Genomic DNA, 19,311 nt, shown 5'->3' on the forward strand with positions numbered 1-19,311 from the left:
GAAGTAAAGATCCTACACTACAGAATGGAAACCCCCAACAATTAGATTATCCTTTATAAGCAATAACTTGGCAACAATTGGCAACAATGGGAAGGAAGAACTCCCAGTTAACAGGAAGTCCTTCACAACAGAACAAACTCAGAAAGAGGCAGCCATCCATTATGAGACATAACAGACAGCATAGAGAGACTCAAGAAGAATGTTATCACTGCTAGTAATAATCATTATCATAGTCATAATATTATGCCTGTATTTATAAGTGGCATACTAAGGAGGAGTAATCCTGTATAAATGATGAATTAAGAACTCGCTAACACCTTACTAATACCTTAATAATGTGACATTATTTTATTTTTTATTTTATTTTGGTAGATTTTTTTTGTTTTGTTTTGAAGTTTTTTTAGTGTACTTTATGGAGCCAAAGCAGCGAGACCACCAAAGAATTTTCAGACAGTAGGAGGATACGTAGCCACTCATGGCAATGCCAACACAAGCTACAGAGTGTCCTCCTGTCCATGGTGTGACCATCTTCATCTGTGAGGAGAACAAGGAGTCTTGCAACCTTCATACGACCCACACAAAGCCCTGATCTCAGAGCCTGGAGTCAGTCTGGGATGTCTAGAAAGACACAGGGAGGCAGCCAAAATCCACACATATTGTCTCAACTTGTCCAGTAGTCTAGAATAACCTACCTGCCAAGTACCTTAAAAAGCTGAGTGCAGGGGGACTGACGAGAAACGGTTCTGTGTTATATTATTTCGACTAAAACAGTTACAGGATTTTTTTATTCTCCCTCACCTGTAGCGATTGGAATCCATACAGTAGTGTATGTGTACATGATCAGTATTTATAAACCATTTAAATCAAGACATAATATGTATCACTCTGCTTATATCATAATAGATTACAACACTTTCTATAATTTCACAGATGTGCTGTGATTTCATACTCCAGGCTGTGACGCCACAACACTATTTCATTTTTAAGTGCGCGCTGACGTGCATGTGTGTGGGTTTGCCTCTGTGCTTTGAATATAGTCAGGATGACAGGCATAGCATTTACCTTGATGTTTACTGCTTTGAACTACTTGGCATTGGTAAAGCCTGGGCTGGGATTCACATAAGAAAGAGGCCTATTTGAACAAGCTCATCTGGGGAAAATACCAGAATGACATGGCTGACACACACACGGGTTTTGAATGGTTCCTCTCTGAGCAAGTGATGAGCATGAGACACAGCAATTCAAATGTTTCAAGTAAAACCCAGAAATGGGACCTTTTTGGGTCTTTGAACATCTTCCATTGGAACACATGGTCTCTCTCTCGCACTCTCTCTCTCTCTCGCACACACACAGACACAATGCATTTAAAGACGTTCACCTCGCTGTCAACTTTCTGCACCTTAAGTGATGTTTTAAAAGAGGCTTAGACAAGAGCGCAAAGTGTCACCTTTTATAGTCTACCTCTGTGTACGTATAATTTTATGTCTGGGGGGCAAAATCAAAGTGCAGTGTAGCGACTAACAATATCCCAGAATGACATCGGTGTACTGTGAATACAAGCAGACAGACTTTCAAACCAAACTTTTCGTCCTCGCATCTCTGCCCCTGCCTTTATGAGAGCTTTGTTTCATGACAAACAGCATAAGGGTAAATGTGTAAATCAAACGCTTAAAAACAGAAGAGTTAAAAACCCAGATGAGCCTCGAGATTTCCCTCTCGCACGTATCGTGTAATATCACTTCGGCAATAACGATAACAGCTGGTGGATCTGGGAGAGGGGTGGGAAAAAAAGGAAGACAAAACCCAAATGTATTTTGTACTGAATACATTTCTCTCCGCGCTGCAGTTTGAAGCTAATCCTCCAACACCTTCCCAAATTGAGCAGTAGAAACCACTTCTCTCACATATTATTATGAATAATTTATTGTACCCTGTTTCAAAAAGCCTTGCAGAACATCCCCCTAACTATTTCTGGTGTAGCACTTTCTCACATTAGTTAAGTCTGCAGGTACACATTGCAGCTGTTGGTTTCTTGTGCAGCACTGTAAATGACATTAGGCTCTCACTGATAGCATTATAGTGTGATTGGTATATGTGTGCACCACCAATGTGCTGCCTCCCTGTCCTCTGCAAGGTGGCTTTCTATTCTGTTTGCTAAAATAGAAATATTAAAAGCTTAGACGTCTGTGTGTCCAGATGAAGGTCTTCCTACACCGTTAGATGGACTGTTGAAGCATACCTGCACATTTCCAACAGACATGTCAATATGCCCAGATGTCTGCAGCCTGTAGGTGCAAAGATAATACCTGAGCAAGTTATTGTCTCCTCAACCCGTTTCTGAACTCACACAGAGGCATCAGTGGATGTCTCTGCTCTGCCATCGCAGGTAGCGCACTTGATCCTGGCATTTGTTTAACATTTCTCATCCCCACCTCTCTCCTGGTGACATGGTGAAGTGCCGCATACCTCTGTCTGCCACTGTTTAAACACACTCATTGCTTTTCCGTCTTTTTTCTTTATTAGAAATGTGAAATGTGTCACAGAGGCAAACAGCCTAGCAGCGAGAGTAGAGGAGGACAGATAAGCCATGCAGGACTCAAGGCGGCTGTTGGAACATGTGTTACCCCGAGGAAGTACTTACAGGAGGGACACGCAGGCGAGACAGCATCTACGATTATCACCAGTGACCACGAGAGCGACTTACTTCAGTACGATCCTGAATTTGACTGCTTGTAGGGTTTTGTGTGTGTGTGTGACAGAGAGAGAGAGAATGAATCGATGCACGTCAGACCTCCCTGGTGAGATAACCATTAGCGCTGGCCTCACTGGGGGGATGTGACACGAGTTGTCAAATGGCACTGTGCGGCACGTAGCAGACGGCATGTGTGAAAATGTGTCCATTTACGCAGAGTTCAAGTAAAGGAAAACGGCATGTGCCAAAGTCAGGCTTTCCTTCAAAGAAAAGGTAAAGGTTTCATCCTCTGAGCGTCAGGGGAATACTCTTGTTTGGGTGAGTATGGGTTTAGATAGGGCTGACAGGTGTGTAACCAGGGTGTCTTGTATGAAAAAGCATGAACAGGTCTCTCTTCCAATCCACCAGAGACCAAGACAGATATGATTGCCGACTTAATGTAGGGACTGATTTTCTGGGGATTAACTTCAGGAGCCACTATTCATTTCTTACCAGTAATAAAACCCACACACCGGCAGTCGTAATAAAAGTCTCCCACCTTGCATTACTTCTGCATCTGTCGTGCATTGCTGCAACAGCAAGCCACTGCAGAAAGAATGAGTTAATCTGCTCAAAACTGAATCAGAATCCTGCAAGTTAGAAAAATTTACCTCCATGAGCATTTGCATGCCCTCTCGCAGGGAGGAGAGAAAACAGCGTCTGGGTTCTGAATAATTTTCTGATATTTGCAGATGCAAGTGTGCAGAGAGCACGACGTGAGAAGTGTCAAGCGTATTGTGGCCATGAGAAAAGGGGAAAGCCAAATGCACTCACAGTTTTAGTTTTGCAGCTAATCCTGCTTGGTACAATTACGCATTTAAGAGTTTTTGGGGGATGCTGTAAAATTGTCGAGTCAATCGGAGTGTGTTCTGCTTCAGGTTTCATCCCCGCGGGGCCCGTCTGGTTGGCCCTGCTTTTTTTGGGGGGTGGGGGGGGGGGGAGATGTGGTGGCGTCCGATGTGGCCACAGACCCAGGCTGGACAGCAAGCTCGTTTTTGTTCTCCCCTTCACATTGCCAACTCCAGCTGTCACACTGAGGGACAATAGAGGAGAGGAGGGGGTGCTCTCTGAATGGAAAAAATAAACTGGAGAGCGCCCCGTCACACAGCCCCCCTCCCCACGACTCGTCATCTGCATTTGACAGGACCCCCGTTCTCCTCTCTTCACCGCCCCTTTTCTTTTGCTTTCTCCTTTTCTCTGCTTGTGCTCTCCATAATCCCCCTTTCTCTCTCGCTCTCTCTCTCCCTGCTAAGTGCAGCTGTTACTCTCCGTTGGATTTTTTTTTTTTTCAGACTGATTGCTAATTAGGATAGCATTTTATTGAGTTTTATCCTTAAAACTTGTTAAACTTGCAATTTCCACCTCCTTTTCACTTCATTTTGGCAGCACTGGGAAGGAAGCGGAGAAAAGACTCAGCCAATTATAAGCAATTTTACTTTAGGTTGAGGTTTGGGTTTTTTTTTTCCAGAATGCACCCAATCTATCTCCGATGCAGCATTCATATAGTTTACAACTACTGTACGGTGTGGTAGCCTCCAATAATAGCGCTCACTTCAGCTTTAAATGCAAAAGCCTACTTTGAAGAATAGACTACCCCATCTCCCTTATTCTGCTCACATAACTGAATCCCTGGGAGAGGGAGCAGAGGAAAAGCAGAGCCTGAGAAAACAGCAATTCACACACCAAACACAGAGACCCCTAGTAGCTCAACAAATGAGTGACTAGCCCTATGTCCATTCATATCGCCCCTCGGCCCGCAAGCCTATTAGCCAGGCATCGCTCCTTGAACATTCACTGTCGACAACATGTGGAGGCATCGCTATAGCAACCAGTGGATATGACATGTGCAATGGACGGGGACTCCTGAGCGGCTGAATATAAGGAGGGGCTCAGCCTTAACTAAATGATCGCAAAAAAAAAAAAAAAAAACCCAACCCCACCTCCCCATCTCTTTTCATTGGCACAGAGGCGCTGAAAGGACTCACTAGTGGGGCTTCTGCACATTCTTCCGAGGCTCGGAAAATCAGGCGGGCATATCCCACATTCTTCTCCCTTTTCTTATTCTCTTCGACTCTCCCTTTTTTTGCCCCCTTCTCTTTTTTTTCTTCATCTACGTCTTTTGTTGGCGCTGGGGAGGGGGCACGCATGGGACCATCGCAGGGGAACTTTTGGAGAAGCGGACTGAGTGGGCGGCCGGGACGCGCAAACGCTTCTTGGAGCTGCGGCGAGCGTCAGTGGTTATCCGTGCTCTCTGGAATACAAGACGCAGCATCAGCTTCCGTTTACTGCGAAATGTGCGCTCTGCCCGGCGACATGGATTTGGGTAATTATCTCCTGGCTTGAAAACGCGTGTGTCTGTTTTGTGCTGTAATCAGTGTGCAAGTTTTAACGGTTAAAGAGAGAGAGAGAAGGATTGGCTTTGGGAAAAAAAATAACAAAAGAAAAAAAAAACTTGCGAACAATCACGGTGAAAGCCCGTGAGCGAAAATGGTTTTTCATCGAGATGCAGAATAATTTAGGAGCTCTGGTTTCAGTCTGAGCACATTTAATTTCGCTCCTTCTGCGCGATAGTTTGCTGAAGACCGAATCACGAAAAGCTGATGGCATAAATGTGATCGAGAATCGAAAGCATTTGGCTTCCAGTGTATGGAAAAATAAATCTAATCTTACAGAAAGGAAAAAAAAAGATTTAAAAAAATCCTAGGAAGCGGTGTGTTGAGTCTGCTGCTTTGATGGGAGCACATCTGGCTGCAGCGGACAAAGTTTCGAAGCAGGCTCATCTTCTTTGGTGCCGACAGCTCCAACTCTTAAATGTTGAGAATTAGAACTGGTAATTCCCCTCTTTGACTGCTCAAATATTCATTTTTAATCATGTGTTTTGTGACATAAATATCTATTTAATTCCTAGATTTATTTTCATCGTTTAAGTCTAGTTTAGGACTGGCTGACTTAAAAAAAATCACATATATTGTATATATAAATGAATGAATAAAAGTAAGTCTAAAAATTATTTTCAATGTTGCCAAATTTAAACAACATTAGACACTTTTATTTTGGGAGATTTTTTTTCTTTTATTAATCACAGGTTCTCTCATGAATACAGCTTACATGGAGCTGATTTCATACCATTCAAATCTGCAATAGTAGCTGCAACTTCAAAAAGAAAAGACTTTGATTTAAGGTCTGGCGTTGTGGTGTTTGGAAGGATTTTCCTCTCGTACTTCTTAAAGGTATTGTGGCGTGAGTGAATGGATGGCCATTTGCCCCGACAGCACCACTCTGCCTGACCTTCCCTCTTATTATGTGAATAATCCAGAGCACTGAAATCCATCTGCCCCTTGTCTCCTCTCAGATTGGCTAATTCACCACACCAGACAGGGGCGATGTGAGCAGAGAGGAGAGCAGAGGGAGACAGCCTGTTAGAGGCAGAGTTATAACCAGAGATAGGAATGGTGTTAAAATCATTTGTGTGTGTGTGTGTGTTCAAGAGATTTAACAAATACATTTCCAAAAAGATATAAAAAAAACTAAGCTGATGATTTATTCTGTGATGCTTCAACCAGGTGATATTTTTTATTAAATGCACATAAAACAAAAGGGGGTAAAATTCTAAATGTGATAGCTTGTGATTTTTTTTAAAAGAATAATCTCGGTTAAAAATATTCATTTAGTTATGAGGGAAATCTTGATGCAATTTTTAGTTGAACCAGACTCCAATCATGGGGTGAAAAATTAATACAAAATGTAATTTATAAAAAGCTGAAAAAAAGCTGAGGAACAAAACTCAAAAGGTAATTCTTCGCGGCACATCTCCTCCCCTTTTTTCCTCCTTTTCCCCCCCTTTTCTGTCTCTCTTCTAGTTTCCTTCCAGTTCGATTGCCATCTTCAAACACTCTTTTAAGATCACACTGCATTTCAAGTCTGTTCGCTCCCAAACATTTTTATTCATTTCAAGCTGACCAGGTAAATCGTTTTCGAGAATAAGCCACGTATTACGAAGGGCCACGTCCGTGATGAACTTTATAATAAATGTTAATTTATTTTTTTTCAAAATAAAAGATAGAGTTGTATTATTGTGCTACTGCTGGAAATCGGTTGAGGCAGATCTGAATCAGTAGGCACTTTGATTTCAGAGGCTTGAATCAGTGTAGCATCCTATGGTGCCAGATATGCTGGATGCAAAGTGGAAGGAGGCTTTTTAAGCTTCGATATTTTTATTTTTTGTGTGCGTGTTTATGTTAGAATGCATCTAGCAAATGAAAATAGTTTTCATTTCTAAAACATTGCTGCTGTCCGTGTATTCATTTCAATCACTAAAAACGAGAGACAATTCACTGGATGGAGGCCATTTCTCCCCTCTCTAACCGTATATGAGCCTCTTCAAACCTTTCGGTTGTTGTCCAACCTCTTAATGCTTGATTGAAACTACATGCTCGAGTCACCGCAATTGCAATCAACAGCAACTGTCGTCAGGCCCGACACAGTAATCGAAAAGACCCAGGCATCGGCACAACAGCTAAAACACTGGCAATTACGAGCCACAAGGTCAAACCGCATTGTTACTGGTGTGAGGTGAAGTGTCTTGTTTTGAAAATGGTATAACAAGATGTAGTCATCCTTCAGCCGGCCCATTAGACCCCTCAGGCTAAATGTCAGAGCACGACTGGCTGCTTTTTTTATTTCTTTTTTTTTTTGGGGGGGGGTGGATTTGATTCATTCCACCCATCAATCTTTCAATATTGCATGCAGACAATTAGGAGCCTGCTGATGTATTCGTGCACTGTTATTGATATTGCCCTTTTGCAGATGCATAGCTATTGGCATGTGTGCAGCTGGTAAAATTTGATCAAAATCTGCAGAGATCTGGCTTTTACAGAAACGCCATGTTTTTACGTCAATCGCAGAGGACAGTGAGGATGATTTATGTGAGGCAAATTGTGCTGGGCCAAATTGCACCCCTCTGTTTTGCAGAGCTCAAAGCAAAGACAAATTGACAGGATGCCTATGCAATCAGCACAGGCAGTCTTATTAGCAGCTACATTTTAGGTATCTTTAATTATCCGTCTGCATTATTGCTCCTAATTATCACTGTTATGCTCTCAAAATATGTATCAGCGAGGCCTACAGGGGATTTATTGTTATAGTAAATGGCCACAAGTGGACCAATTATCAACACATAGGGCCTATTCTTTAACCTACACTGATAAAAATCTCTTAGATGATGTTACACCACATTAAACCTGGTCTGCTGTAGAAACTACTGTCTAAATTAACATGCAGCGTTGGTGTGAATCTTTGAAAAGCTTTTTTTTTTTTCTTGTTTTTTACTGAACTGGTGATAGTAGTGTATGTGTGAGGGTCCAGTCTGCGCCGCCTGTGTCTCCCCAGTCCTGGTAACCATTAGCTGTGCAGCTTGGGCCAGGGCCTAATCCAGCCAAACTCAGACCAGAGGAGCTAATTAAGCAACAGCTTTTAGTATCCAGGCCTCCTGAAGCTGCACAGTGCCAGCCCGTGCCATGCCAGCACTAAATGGGGTTGTAAATATCTATAGTGGGGCACAGTGAGGAGACAGGACTGGACAGGGGCTTGTAATAGGGGTTGACTGAGTCTGAATGCATATTATCAAGCCAGAGTTAGAGCTCTCTAATGAGAATGGCCAGTCAGACAGTGGCAGTGGGTGGAAGGAAAGAGTGGGAGAGGAAGTGGAGGTAAGGTGACAAGGCACTTGCATCACTTCTGCATCCACATTTTTTCCCCAACACAAGCCTTCAGGTGAAAATTGATGCACTGCAGACTTGATATGGAGGTTGCTGTAAATCAAAAGCGACTGCATCAGTCTGGGAAAAAGACAGACTGGCATCATTTACCGCTCTTGACAGCGTTTTTCTCTCTCTGTTTGTGTGCGTGTCCTCCAGAGGGGCAGCCTGACCCAGATCCCCGTGGTGAAGGAGACCAGGGTGGAGTCGGGCCAGTTCCTGCTGCTCTCCGTCCTCTGCATGCTCTTCATCCTGGTGGCCGTGGCAGTGTCGGCCACTTTCTTCTGCGTGCGCCAGCGCTCGCACCTACACATGAAGGAGAAGCTAGCCAGTCTGGGGACTGACACCAGTACTGATGCCACTGCAACCTATCAGGTAAGACCAGCCTCCTTGCTATGAGCCAGTCAGAGGCCGGGATTCTTATCCTGTGCTTTGCTATTGGAGGGAAGCACCCTCTGTTCAAATACGGCCGATCATCCAATTGGTTTGTGAGAGTTTGTCTGCTCATGTTTGAGTGACTCTTGTTCCACCTGCTTTTCGGGACCATTTTTTGATGCAGCGATTTTGTTGTTTTGTTTTATTTTATGTGCTATTAAATGTTTTAGTAGTTTAACAGGAAAATATTGTCATGTGTATTTAAATCTTTCCTTTTTCTTTGCCAGTAGCATTTTTCCAATAGATATGCTTACCCTTTCATGTGAATTGTGTGTGTCTGCGTAGGAGAAAGGGAGCAGACCGCCACTGTGACCTATTCCCTCAGTTCCTCCAGGGCAACAGGCAGCCTGGGCTGTATTGATTTTCAGAGTTGGGGCTCAGCTGTGCCCAGCGTGGCACTCAGAACACATTTATCTGCATGTCACGTTAACATTTTCAATATTTTATCAGGTTTTCACGAGGCTGATTTCCAAAGGCTGAGGTGTTATGGTGATGACCATTAAAAAAGATATCAAATAAAAAAATATTCAAATTAAGAATAGATGCAAAAATATTCTTTCTGAAATTCCACTCTTTGATTATCATAAATTAATGAAAATCGGTGCAAATTTAAGGTGAAATCCGGTACCTGTTCGTCCTCTGCTAGCCACTCTGCTGTCTTGTGGGTGTGTACTCTATGCTTGACATACAGAGTTGTTCGGGGAGAGCTGTCTGCAGTGGGAGGGTGTTATTGTAAAATGGCAGCACGGACTGTAGATTTTGTTTCCCCTTGGCCCTGTTTTCATTCTGATTAGTTGTCTGAAAGAAGGGGGTAACGGGGAGAGTGTAATCTCACGACCTGTGCTTCTCCCTGGGCTCCGTGTGTCTCTCTCCTCTGGCACTAACTGCATCCCACTCCCTTCTTATGGGACCATTTCTCAGCGCTGGTACAGCACAGGGCTTTGCAGAGATGTTGAGAAGTAGGATGAATTATGAGGTGGACCTGGACTGTGCCCTGGGGCCAAGGCCCAGGGCACTGCTTCATGCCTCTAATCATTAAAGTCCGATGGCAGAAAAGCTGATCCAAGACCAGAGCTTAGAGAGGCCTGTGCTCCAGAGGGAAATATCGCTATGATTCATCATGAGATAGCATGTGCTTTCACGAGGCATTTTCACTGGCCCGCCTGCCCTGACTGTTATTAATTGAGTATGGAAATGAATTCTGTGGAGCTGACTGCTTTGCCTCCCAAATTTAAACACGGTGGGGCTTACAGATTATAAATTTAACGTGGAAATATCCAGTGAAGCCACACCTTATTGTGGGGAAGCAGATGTAATATGTAAGCTTGCATAAATTCAGCAGATTTTCTTTCTAATATATATATTTATATATTTATTATGCTTCAGCGCTGTCAACATGCATGGCCAGAGGCGTTATCATTTCTCGTTGCCCATTTATTCATACATCTTTTTTTGGGTGAACACAATAGCTCAGGAACGCTCTTGGCGAATTTCTTCAAATTTGATAAACTATCATCGGAGTGTTTTGAGTGAGATAGAGCGTCGTCACGGGGTGGAGTTTCATTACATGTGGCGCAAACGTGCGGTAGAGGGTGAAGTTGTGAGAGTTTGATGGTCGTATGTCAAAGATCAAGGTTACATCACAAGAGACTTTTAGGGACAGAATTTCACACAAATGTCTAACAAATACATAATGCAGCAACATTTTATAACCAGCCAGGTTTTCCAGCCATAACTCGGGAAAAGGAGGAAGAGACTGTGACTGTATTTCTGGAATTTACTGATGCAGAATTGATCTTTGGCATCCACCTTTAAAAGTCTTCCATGGGTCTAAACAGGCATGAATATAAACTCCAATGTAACTTGTTGGCCGAGGTATACAACCCTGTGCTGGTCATTTTAGTAGTTAATGCTCAGTCTTGAACTGTTTAACCCCCTGAGGTCTAAGTAACCAATAGTGATGGTCCTAACCATCAGAATATGTCATTTTAGAAAACAAAATAAGGGAAATAACACGAATAATTGTTATTATTATAATAATTATTCTAACTGACATGCATTAAAACTCATTTAATTGAATTTTGTCACTATAACATCAGGGTACAGTTAGGCTAAGTGTTGGGGGCTAGGATGACAAATTAGATCTCAGAGGGTTAATCCTCTGTCTCTGCACTGAGGCATGATGGGAGAAAAACTGACTCATTAAGACTACAAAGATGTGTGGTCTTAATAGAAGTGGCTTCGTAAGCGACAGGAAATGTTTATTCATTTATTTTGCAATAGTGGAACTTCATTTTGTATCTCCTTTGCTTCTCTGCAAAAAAAAAAAATCCTTTAAAAAAAGATTATTCTTTTTTAAGTAGAGCACTTTTTGCTGTGCAGTTTGAGTTCACCGTGTGGATGTGGGGTGATTATGCTGTGAAAGATCCATTCTTTAGCGTTGAAGGGAGTTGTTTGTGTGGCAGCAAGGTGTGACATACTGAATTTATTCTGTAAGGGTTCCTCAACCATGTATTTTTGACATAATTAGTATAAGCTCCATAATCCACGAGGATAAGCCATTAATCTACAGTTAAGTGAGGACAGATCAACTCAGCCGAGATGCAGGATTTCACAAGGTGCATTTACAGAAACCAGCCCCTCACAGCAAGGATAAGCACATAAAGCTATTGTTACGTGCATGAAAAGAAGATAAATGCACAAGAGCTTGCAAAGAGGAAGAACTGCGCTCTTCATTATCCACTTCTTCACCATCGTCGTCTCCTGTAATCCCCAGGAGTTGTGTCGTCAGCGGATGGCGATACGAACATCGGAGCGCGTCGAGCGGCCGGAGACGTTGCGCCACTCTCGGCTCAACAGTGTGTCATCTCAGTTCAGCGATGGCCCCGCAGCCAGCCCGTCGACCCGCAGCAGCACCTCCTCCTGGTGTGAAGAGCCAGTCCCATCCAACATGGACATCTCCACTGGTCACATGATACTGGTAAGAAGCTTTGCCTTGACTCCAGAAATAATTTAAGTAATGATTCATGAGGTGGAAAAAGGGGGTAAAGAAGGAGATGAGTTATTAAATGGAGGTTGGCTGGTAACATGGCTTGTTGTCCAGCCCTCAGAGAGCATTTGTGGTTCTTAGCGTCTGACTGTTTCAACTGAACAAGCACAAACATCCCTTCATGTCTCATAAATATGCACTTAACCTGCCAGGGTGGGTTTAGTCGAGTGTGTGAGACTCCTAAGCTATGTAAGTAGGGTCAGCTTTCAGTAGACAGTCACAAGTCTACATCAGACATTCCCAGCCTTTGGTATTGCACTTCACCAGAGGATGGTGAGTGTTGAGTTGCTACATTAATCATAAAAGTACAAATCAGGATATCCATAAAGCACGAAAAAGATGGCATCCACAAATACCTGCTCCAACAGTGCACGCGGGATGTCTTTAATGAGATCTGAGTGATCGTTTAGTAATGTCTGTCTAATGAAATAACTGTGATCAAATGCAGAACGCAGACTGTTGTGAAAACTAGCAAGAGAACTTGAGAGGTGAAAATTGTTAGCTGAGAGTGATGGTTTCAGGCTGCAGTTCTCAAGTTTTTCCTGGCATACCCCACTTCAGAAGGACGTTCACACGCACACACACACACCCCACAGTTTTTAACAGTCATAAAAAATAAAAAGGATCCAAGCTGAAAGTGCAATAGCATCAGCAAACTCTATCCACCTGTTTCTGTCCCTCACCACAGTTTGAGAGCCAGTGGGTTAGGGTTAGTGGTACCTAATGAATGCTTGGGAAAATACTGTTACGGGTCATTAAATAGACAAATCGACAGCTAATAGTGGTGGGAAGAAGTCCGATGATATTTTCAAGTAAATAAATACGTTGACACTAAAGAAATTGTTTAAAATTCTTTGAAAGAACAACAAAAATGAGTGATCAGTGACTGAAATATCTACTTTTATATAATTAATAGGTTTAAAAATCTAATTTTAATGTTAAAAAATGAACACTGACTCAAGTACCTTATGATGTCATATGTATGTGATTCTGCGATACTCGATAAATGGCCATAAAGTCATTTACGATACATCGCGATATTCGCACAGAAGAGAGAATTTACTCACTGCATTGTGGGATTAATATACAAGTGTTGGCATTGTGTGTTGCTTCAATCGGTTAGCACCCTGATTTGCTTTCTCTGGCTGCCTGCTGCTTCTCAGCTATGCATTTATTGCTGCAAGCCAGTTAAGACCCTTGCACTCATTCGCTTTTTAGCTCCACCTTGAGGAGCCATGAGGTAATGTCTGTTATACGTCACGCCGCTTAGAGTGCCTGCATGGTTAAATGAAGATTGCCAGTGTAATGTATTTTGTACTACACCTAATTTGGAATATTCTGGCATACTGGAGCCAATCCAGTATAGAAAAATGTTTGCTGTCACTTCCTTTTATTTGTTTGATGAATTTGTATGCTAGTGTCTGATTTTAAGACGTCCTGTATGAATACCAACAGCTTTATTTCTCTCTGTTTATCTGTCTGGATGGTGTTTTTCATCCCTCTCTCACCTCATTCCCTTCAGAAACCTGTTATCTTTGTTTTTTGTTTTTTTCATTACTCTTCCTGCTGTTTTCTCCCTCCTGCTTTTATCTCGGCTCTGGCGTCTTTATATTTTTTTTTCTCCTCCTCCTCCAACTTTTTCTTCCTACTTCTGTCTCATTTTCCCTCTTCATCATTCCGTCCTGGTTCTCTCTCCTCTCTGTCATTTTCATCTCTTACCGCCTCCGTTTTCTCTTACCGCCGCAGCAAAATAAGGTAGACAATGTTTCGCGTGATGAGAGCGGCACAAAAGTGAAATATCATTACCCATCTGATTGTCATTTGGATGTTTTAGAAATATTGTTCTTTTTTTTTTTTTTTTTCGTTTGATTGAAAAAGCTCTTGGTTGCCAATACTTCCACAAACACACAATGCATGGTTTGATTTTGCACAACTTTTGCTTCATTCATTTGAAACAAGCTTGATAAAAGAGATGGATAGATGCCTTGCAGTGTTTCCATTAATGGAGAGAGCATTCATCACACTGCATGTCTAGCTTTTATATTGGGAGGCTATAATGAATGAGAGTGAATCTGAGTAATGCCTTGTATTGCTGGTAATAAATGGGTTTTGTTGCACTCGTCAAGGCTTGTTTGTGAAGCCTCTTTTGAAAACATTGACAATAGAAAAGCATTTAGCCTTGCAAATAACAAAAGAGCCACTGTGAATCATTTCTAGGAGCTGTTATTATTAGCCCTAGTTTCTTCGCAGCAGCAACGCAAGCGCTTCGCTGTGGAAAGGTAAAACACTCTGGGGCCTTTACTTCTCTTTCATGGCCGTGATTGACATGGAGATGTCCTATAGGGGCCTCTTCTTTAAAATTCCTCCACCATCTCACATGAAACCATGTGTGAGATTGCCTTGTTATCACTGATCTCAGACCTGTATTTTCCGATCTCTGCTCTCCTCTCATCTCGCCGCTCCCGCTCTTTGGAGCTCACACCGTGTGGAGAAGGATGATGAATACCCAGCTTTCCAAAGCACACATGCTGGGGGTTCTTTTTTTTTCCTTCTTGAGCCCCAAACACCTCACACACACACACACACACACGCACACACACCACTTCTGCGAGAGTGCCGTCAGGATAAATGAACTACGATGTTGTGTCCCATTGTGTGGCCCACCTTAAGACTTGCATAACGACTTCCAACTTCAAAACCAAAATTGGATGCCTCTGTGTGCTGAGTCATCTGCTGTGCTTTCCAGAGCTTTGGCACACCTCTGGTGTCTTACACTTGTTTTTTTTCTTCTGTTTCAGCTACACTGTGATGCCATAACCTCTACATTTTATGTATGTAAAATAATTAAGAGATGTGTAAAAAGGAAGCATGTGCCACTCTGTGATTCTGCAGCTTTTCAGCACCACGGACAGGGGTTCACAGGCACCAAACTTGTTTTCCGGCTTTGCAAAGCAAAACACCCCTCAGCAGGTTCTCCTGCTGTGCAGGAACAGGGTCAAAATGTTGATGCCGTTGCTGTTGTTGTAGTTTTCCCTTGGCTTAATCACCTCTCTCTTAAAAAAAAACTGAAAAAAGAAAAAAGAGGGGAAAGAAATCAATAATTAAGTAGCTGGAGGCCCTTTTTCATTATTGTGTTGAGTTGTTATTGTTCATTTTTTTTAAATGATAAATTATTTGCTCAACAGGATAATAGACTCAGGCAAAGGAAAAATAGCCACTGACTTGTGCAACATGTTCTGCCCTCAGCGTTTTTGTGGGGTTTTTTTCTTTGCAATTTTATATTTAGTTGGGGGGGGGGTTGCAATTTGCTGCCTCATTTAAAGCAACACAATGAGTTCTTTTCATGTAGCTAATATTAGTCACACAAATCACAGTACACGTTAATGCTCTTTTTCACGTCTCGCAGCTGTTCGACATATCATAAAGGTCCCTGCACAAACTGTTCCCACCATTGTTTGTTTTAATTTGACAGCAGAGCCTGACAGTAATGTGTTACCTGTTGTGTCTGGCTCCCCTGGTCGTCCCTTCATCCTGATTTCACCCAGCACCCTCTGCTGCTGAGGAGACTGCTTAGGAAGGATTAGACATTGTTTCCCTGACACCCAGGCCTCCCATCCCAGCCCTCTGATTGGCAGACATAATCCCCCCATTCACTAAACCTTCGTTACCCTGTCTCTGGAATACGCCGTGGTCCACTGCCTCCTCCTAGAAGCAGGAGGCCTCGATAAGGGCCTGCTGGCTGTATTGCATTAAGTTGCGAAAATATGAATTTGGAATGCAATCGATTCAGGGCATCGTTTGAATAGAATGGGATGCAATTCAGAGTGGATATATCAAGTACATGGAGATGTAATATTGGTAGGGGAGGTGGAATGCTGTCAGGCTGGCAAGCAGAGAGTACTTGTACAGGGTGACAAGAGCATAGTGGTGACAGGCTCTGTCAAGTGGCCATAATGGCATGCTGTCATTTTCCTGGGAAGACAGCGCTGTATATGTGTATATGTGTGTGTGTGTGTGTTCTAGGCGATGCACATCTCAGCACATGCAAATATACATGTGTTAGAACTGACTTTTTTTAATAATTGATTTTTTTTGCATGCATAAAACAGAAGATTCAGACTGGGAAGTAGAAGAGTAGAAATTTACTGCAGTATTTTAGGACGATCACTTCTTGTCATTAATGGGCTCAGATAGGGCATACTGTGCCACCGTTTTCTCTCATTATGCAGCTGCATTAACCACAAAAGCTGCTTTTTTTTTATTGTTCTCAGCCTGGTCGTGTGTAACACCTTTTGCTTCTGTGGCCAACAATAAACTCTGATTTCCATTGTGTGCAGGATTTGTAATTTTCTTTTAAGCGCTAATATCCTTCTCTCAGGCATGCAGAGGACTTCTGAATTCATCACCAGAATAATTGGCTATTGTGTTTTTGGACAAGCTTATTTGTGATTATCATCTATGAATATATATATATTAATGTATACTATGCTGCAAAGACTTGGATTCTCGATGACAGGCAGAAGTGAATAAGTCGGATTTGTGACAATGGAGCGTCGCCTCTCTGCTCGGCCTACCTATACTGCTTTTAATACGGGATGAAAACCCGGCACATCTGGGTATCACTTTCATTGTATTAGCCAGCTGATCCCTGACATCAGTTTATGAGTCTGTAATCTTCTGTCTCACACAATAGCGGACTAAACCATTTAACCCCGCCGAGAGGGGAGCCATGATACAGGAGAGAAAGTGCAACACTGTGCTATGCTAAAAAAGACTCTTCTTGCCAGCTACAGCCTCTAAGCTCCCTAAGACTTGCCCTGGTTTGGGTGAATACATACACACACACGCACATACAGAGGCCTATACCCCTCCCCCTTCTCTTTTTCCATCTTTGTCTCTCTAGCGAATTCAATTTTGTCTTCTCCAAGCGACAGCTTAAATGCAGACAATCTTATCAGCGGCTGTGCAAGCAGTGAGGGACGTGATTGAAACACCCCTGAAGTATTTCCAATGCAGACGAACCTTTCAGGGAGTCTTAATTGTGTGTGTTTTTTGTTTCTTCTCGGTCAAACACACAAACACACAAAGATGCCAGCATTAGCACACCTTCCCCACCTAGATCTTCAGCAGCCTCCTCTTCATTTAGCTGCCGTGCTGTACAGCAGCTTAGAATAATAATGCGACATGACAGCTGATCAAGCTTGAAGGAGGATGCTGTTGTTTAAGGTTTAGTGTTTTTGCTCTAGTTTATTTATGGGTTAGAAAATACAATGAAGCATTAACATCGAGCATTAACCAGAAACCTCCAGTGAGGTAAAGGTGAAGTGGGGTTTTTTTTTTGTTATTTTTACTTAATTAAACCAAATTCAGTGCAAAAACAAATCAGATTTCTTTGTTGCAGCCATATCTCGAGCTGAACTCTTGCACGGTTCTGGCTTGTTGTTTGAAGTGGTGGCTGAGGTGGTGTCTGTTTTCCTCTAGTCATACATGGAGGACCACTTGAAGAACAAGAACCGTCTGGAGCGTGAGTGGGAGGCGCTGTGCTCCTACCAGGCAGAGCCCAGCGCCTGCAGCGTGGGCCAAGGCGAGCAGAACTCCAAGAGGAACCGCTCTGACGCCGTGGTCGCATGTGAGTCCATTCAGGTTGTTTGGTTTGTTTGTTTTTTGTCTGCTTTAGTGTTTTTTTCTGCAGGAATGTTAGTACGATCCTCAAGCCTGGAACAGTCCAGGCAGGGTCATGTAGCTTCATAAATGTTGTTGATGTATTTGTGAACAGATGCTCCAAAGAGGAACATAAAACCATTTGGGTAAACATGCCAAAACAACACTGTGGAAAATATGCTTCAAACATGAACAAATAATTAGTAATTAGTAATCTAGCCAAAGAGCGATATTTAAACTGTTTTTTCCAGAAACCCCATAAGTGTCTGTCAGTGTAGTGAGAGGAGACTCCCTGCTGCATCTCTCGCATCCTCTCGATTAAAGCCAAAGAGGATTTTCAATGGGGACAAATGCATACCTGTTTGAGAGTCACCGAATATCAAAGTTAAAAGTTGTACTGGGACTGGGCATCTCCAAAAAATTTGGATGAAGTGATGTTTTTATGATTTTAAAGCAGTTTGAATGTGACTATAACTGCTTTCTTGGCTAATTCTTGCAAGTGTATCCAAAGGACGCATCAAAACCATCCAAAGGTTGAAATGAACATTGATCCCTTGTAATTAAAGTATTATTACTAGCTAGCGTTACCATGAAGGACAAAAACATTATTTCATGAGAATGTTTTGCTTTATTTCAGCCCACCACTACATTTTAGCATTAGTTCACACATTTTAAAGAAGAGAGAGACGCAATAACACGACAAAAGGTTTGTTAGGCAGAGCTGAGAATTTCTCATTAGTGGAGAAATTCCACTCACTGAACTGTGATTTTCAGTTAGTTCAGAATGAACTGGGACCCAAAAACGTAACACTGGAGGGTGAATAAGTCTTTCTTTAAAGCCGAGCTGCTCTGCTTACTTTTTAAACTCTAGATTTTTTGGATGATTCACAGTTCAAAATGAATATTAAGTATTATCTTATGCGGTGCTTTGATGCAGCATCTCAGTCTGCAACAAGTCATTTTAGCTCCTTTCGCTTTAAGCCAGCTTTCTTCTGATTGGCTGCACCTCACAAATAACCTCTGTTATTATATATATATATATATATATATATATATATATATATATATATATATATATATATATATATATATATATATATATATCTGGGAATCTCTCACAAACACCCTCCAGGTGACTTTCTGCCAATTTCAGTGCAGTGGGATAAATAGGAAGGAAACCCACTCTGTAGAGGGCTCAGGGCATAGCAACAGTAGCTATGTACCACACGGTGTCATGCGCCAATCAGGATTTAGCTACATTTGAACTGCAATCTGATGACAGGCGGCGTGTTGCTTGGTTACTGTCAAATTTGACCTCACCTGGGCAGGTCTCACGAGCCTAAAGTGTTAAACTCTTTTTAAATAACACATAAAGATGTTTTATTTTCCTTGATTTCGCCTTTTTGTTCATAAATATATGAAAATATTTTAAATCATGAACTTTAATTCCAAGCAAATCAAAGTGGGTTCCGGGCCATTACATATACATTATATGACTCTTGCAACAGCTTCACTTGTTTAGGAAAAAAAGAAAAGAAAAAAGAACGAACAGGATTTGAAAGTTCAGAACTCGCACACTTCTTAAGATGAAACAGTTTATTATTATTTCACTTGGAACATTCCTCGGTTAAGGTGAAGCAATCCAGGACTTTAGAACAGCGCATGATGAAAGTCTGGTG

General features: G+C 42.2%; 1 protein-coding gene across 3 annotated transcripts in view; it reads left to right on the forward strand.

Annotated features, from left to right (window-relative positions):
- The window catches only part of ptprn2 (protein tyrosine phosphatase receptor type N2), a 147,665-nt gene that overhangs the window by 111,085 nt on the left and 17,269 nt on the right, over positions 1 to 19,311 (forward strand). For all 3 annotated transcript variants that reach the window (XM_082546246.1, XM_082546247.1, XM_082546248.1), the window contains exons 12-14: positions 8,647 to 8,862; positions 11,699 to 11,902; positions 17,453 to 17,600. In XM_082546246.1, coding sequence (XP_082402372.1) covers positions 8,647 to 8,862; positions 11,699 to 11,902; positions 17,453 to 17,600 — 568 coding nt within the window. The remainder of the gene's footprint in view (positions 1 to 8,646; positions 8,863 to 11,698; positions 11,903 to 17,452; positions 17,601 to 19,311) is intronic.

This window comes from Aulonocara stuartgranti (genome assembly GCF_965226115.1).
Source record: "Aulonocara stuartgranti genome assembly, chromosome: 9".
NCBI classification, from domain to species: domain Eukaryota; kingdom Metazoa; phylum Chordata; class Actinopteri; order Cichliformes; family Cichlidae; genus Aulonocara; species Aulonocara stuartgranti.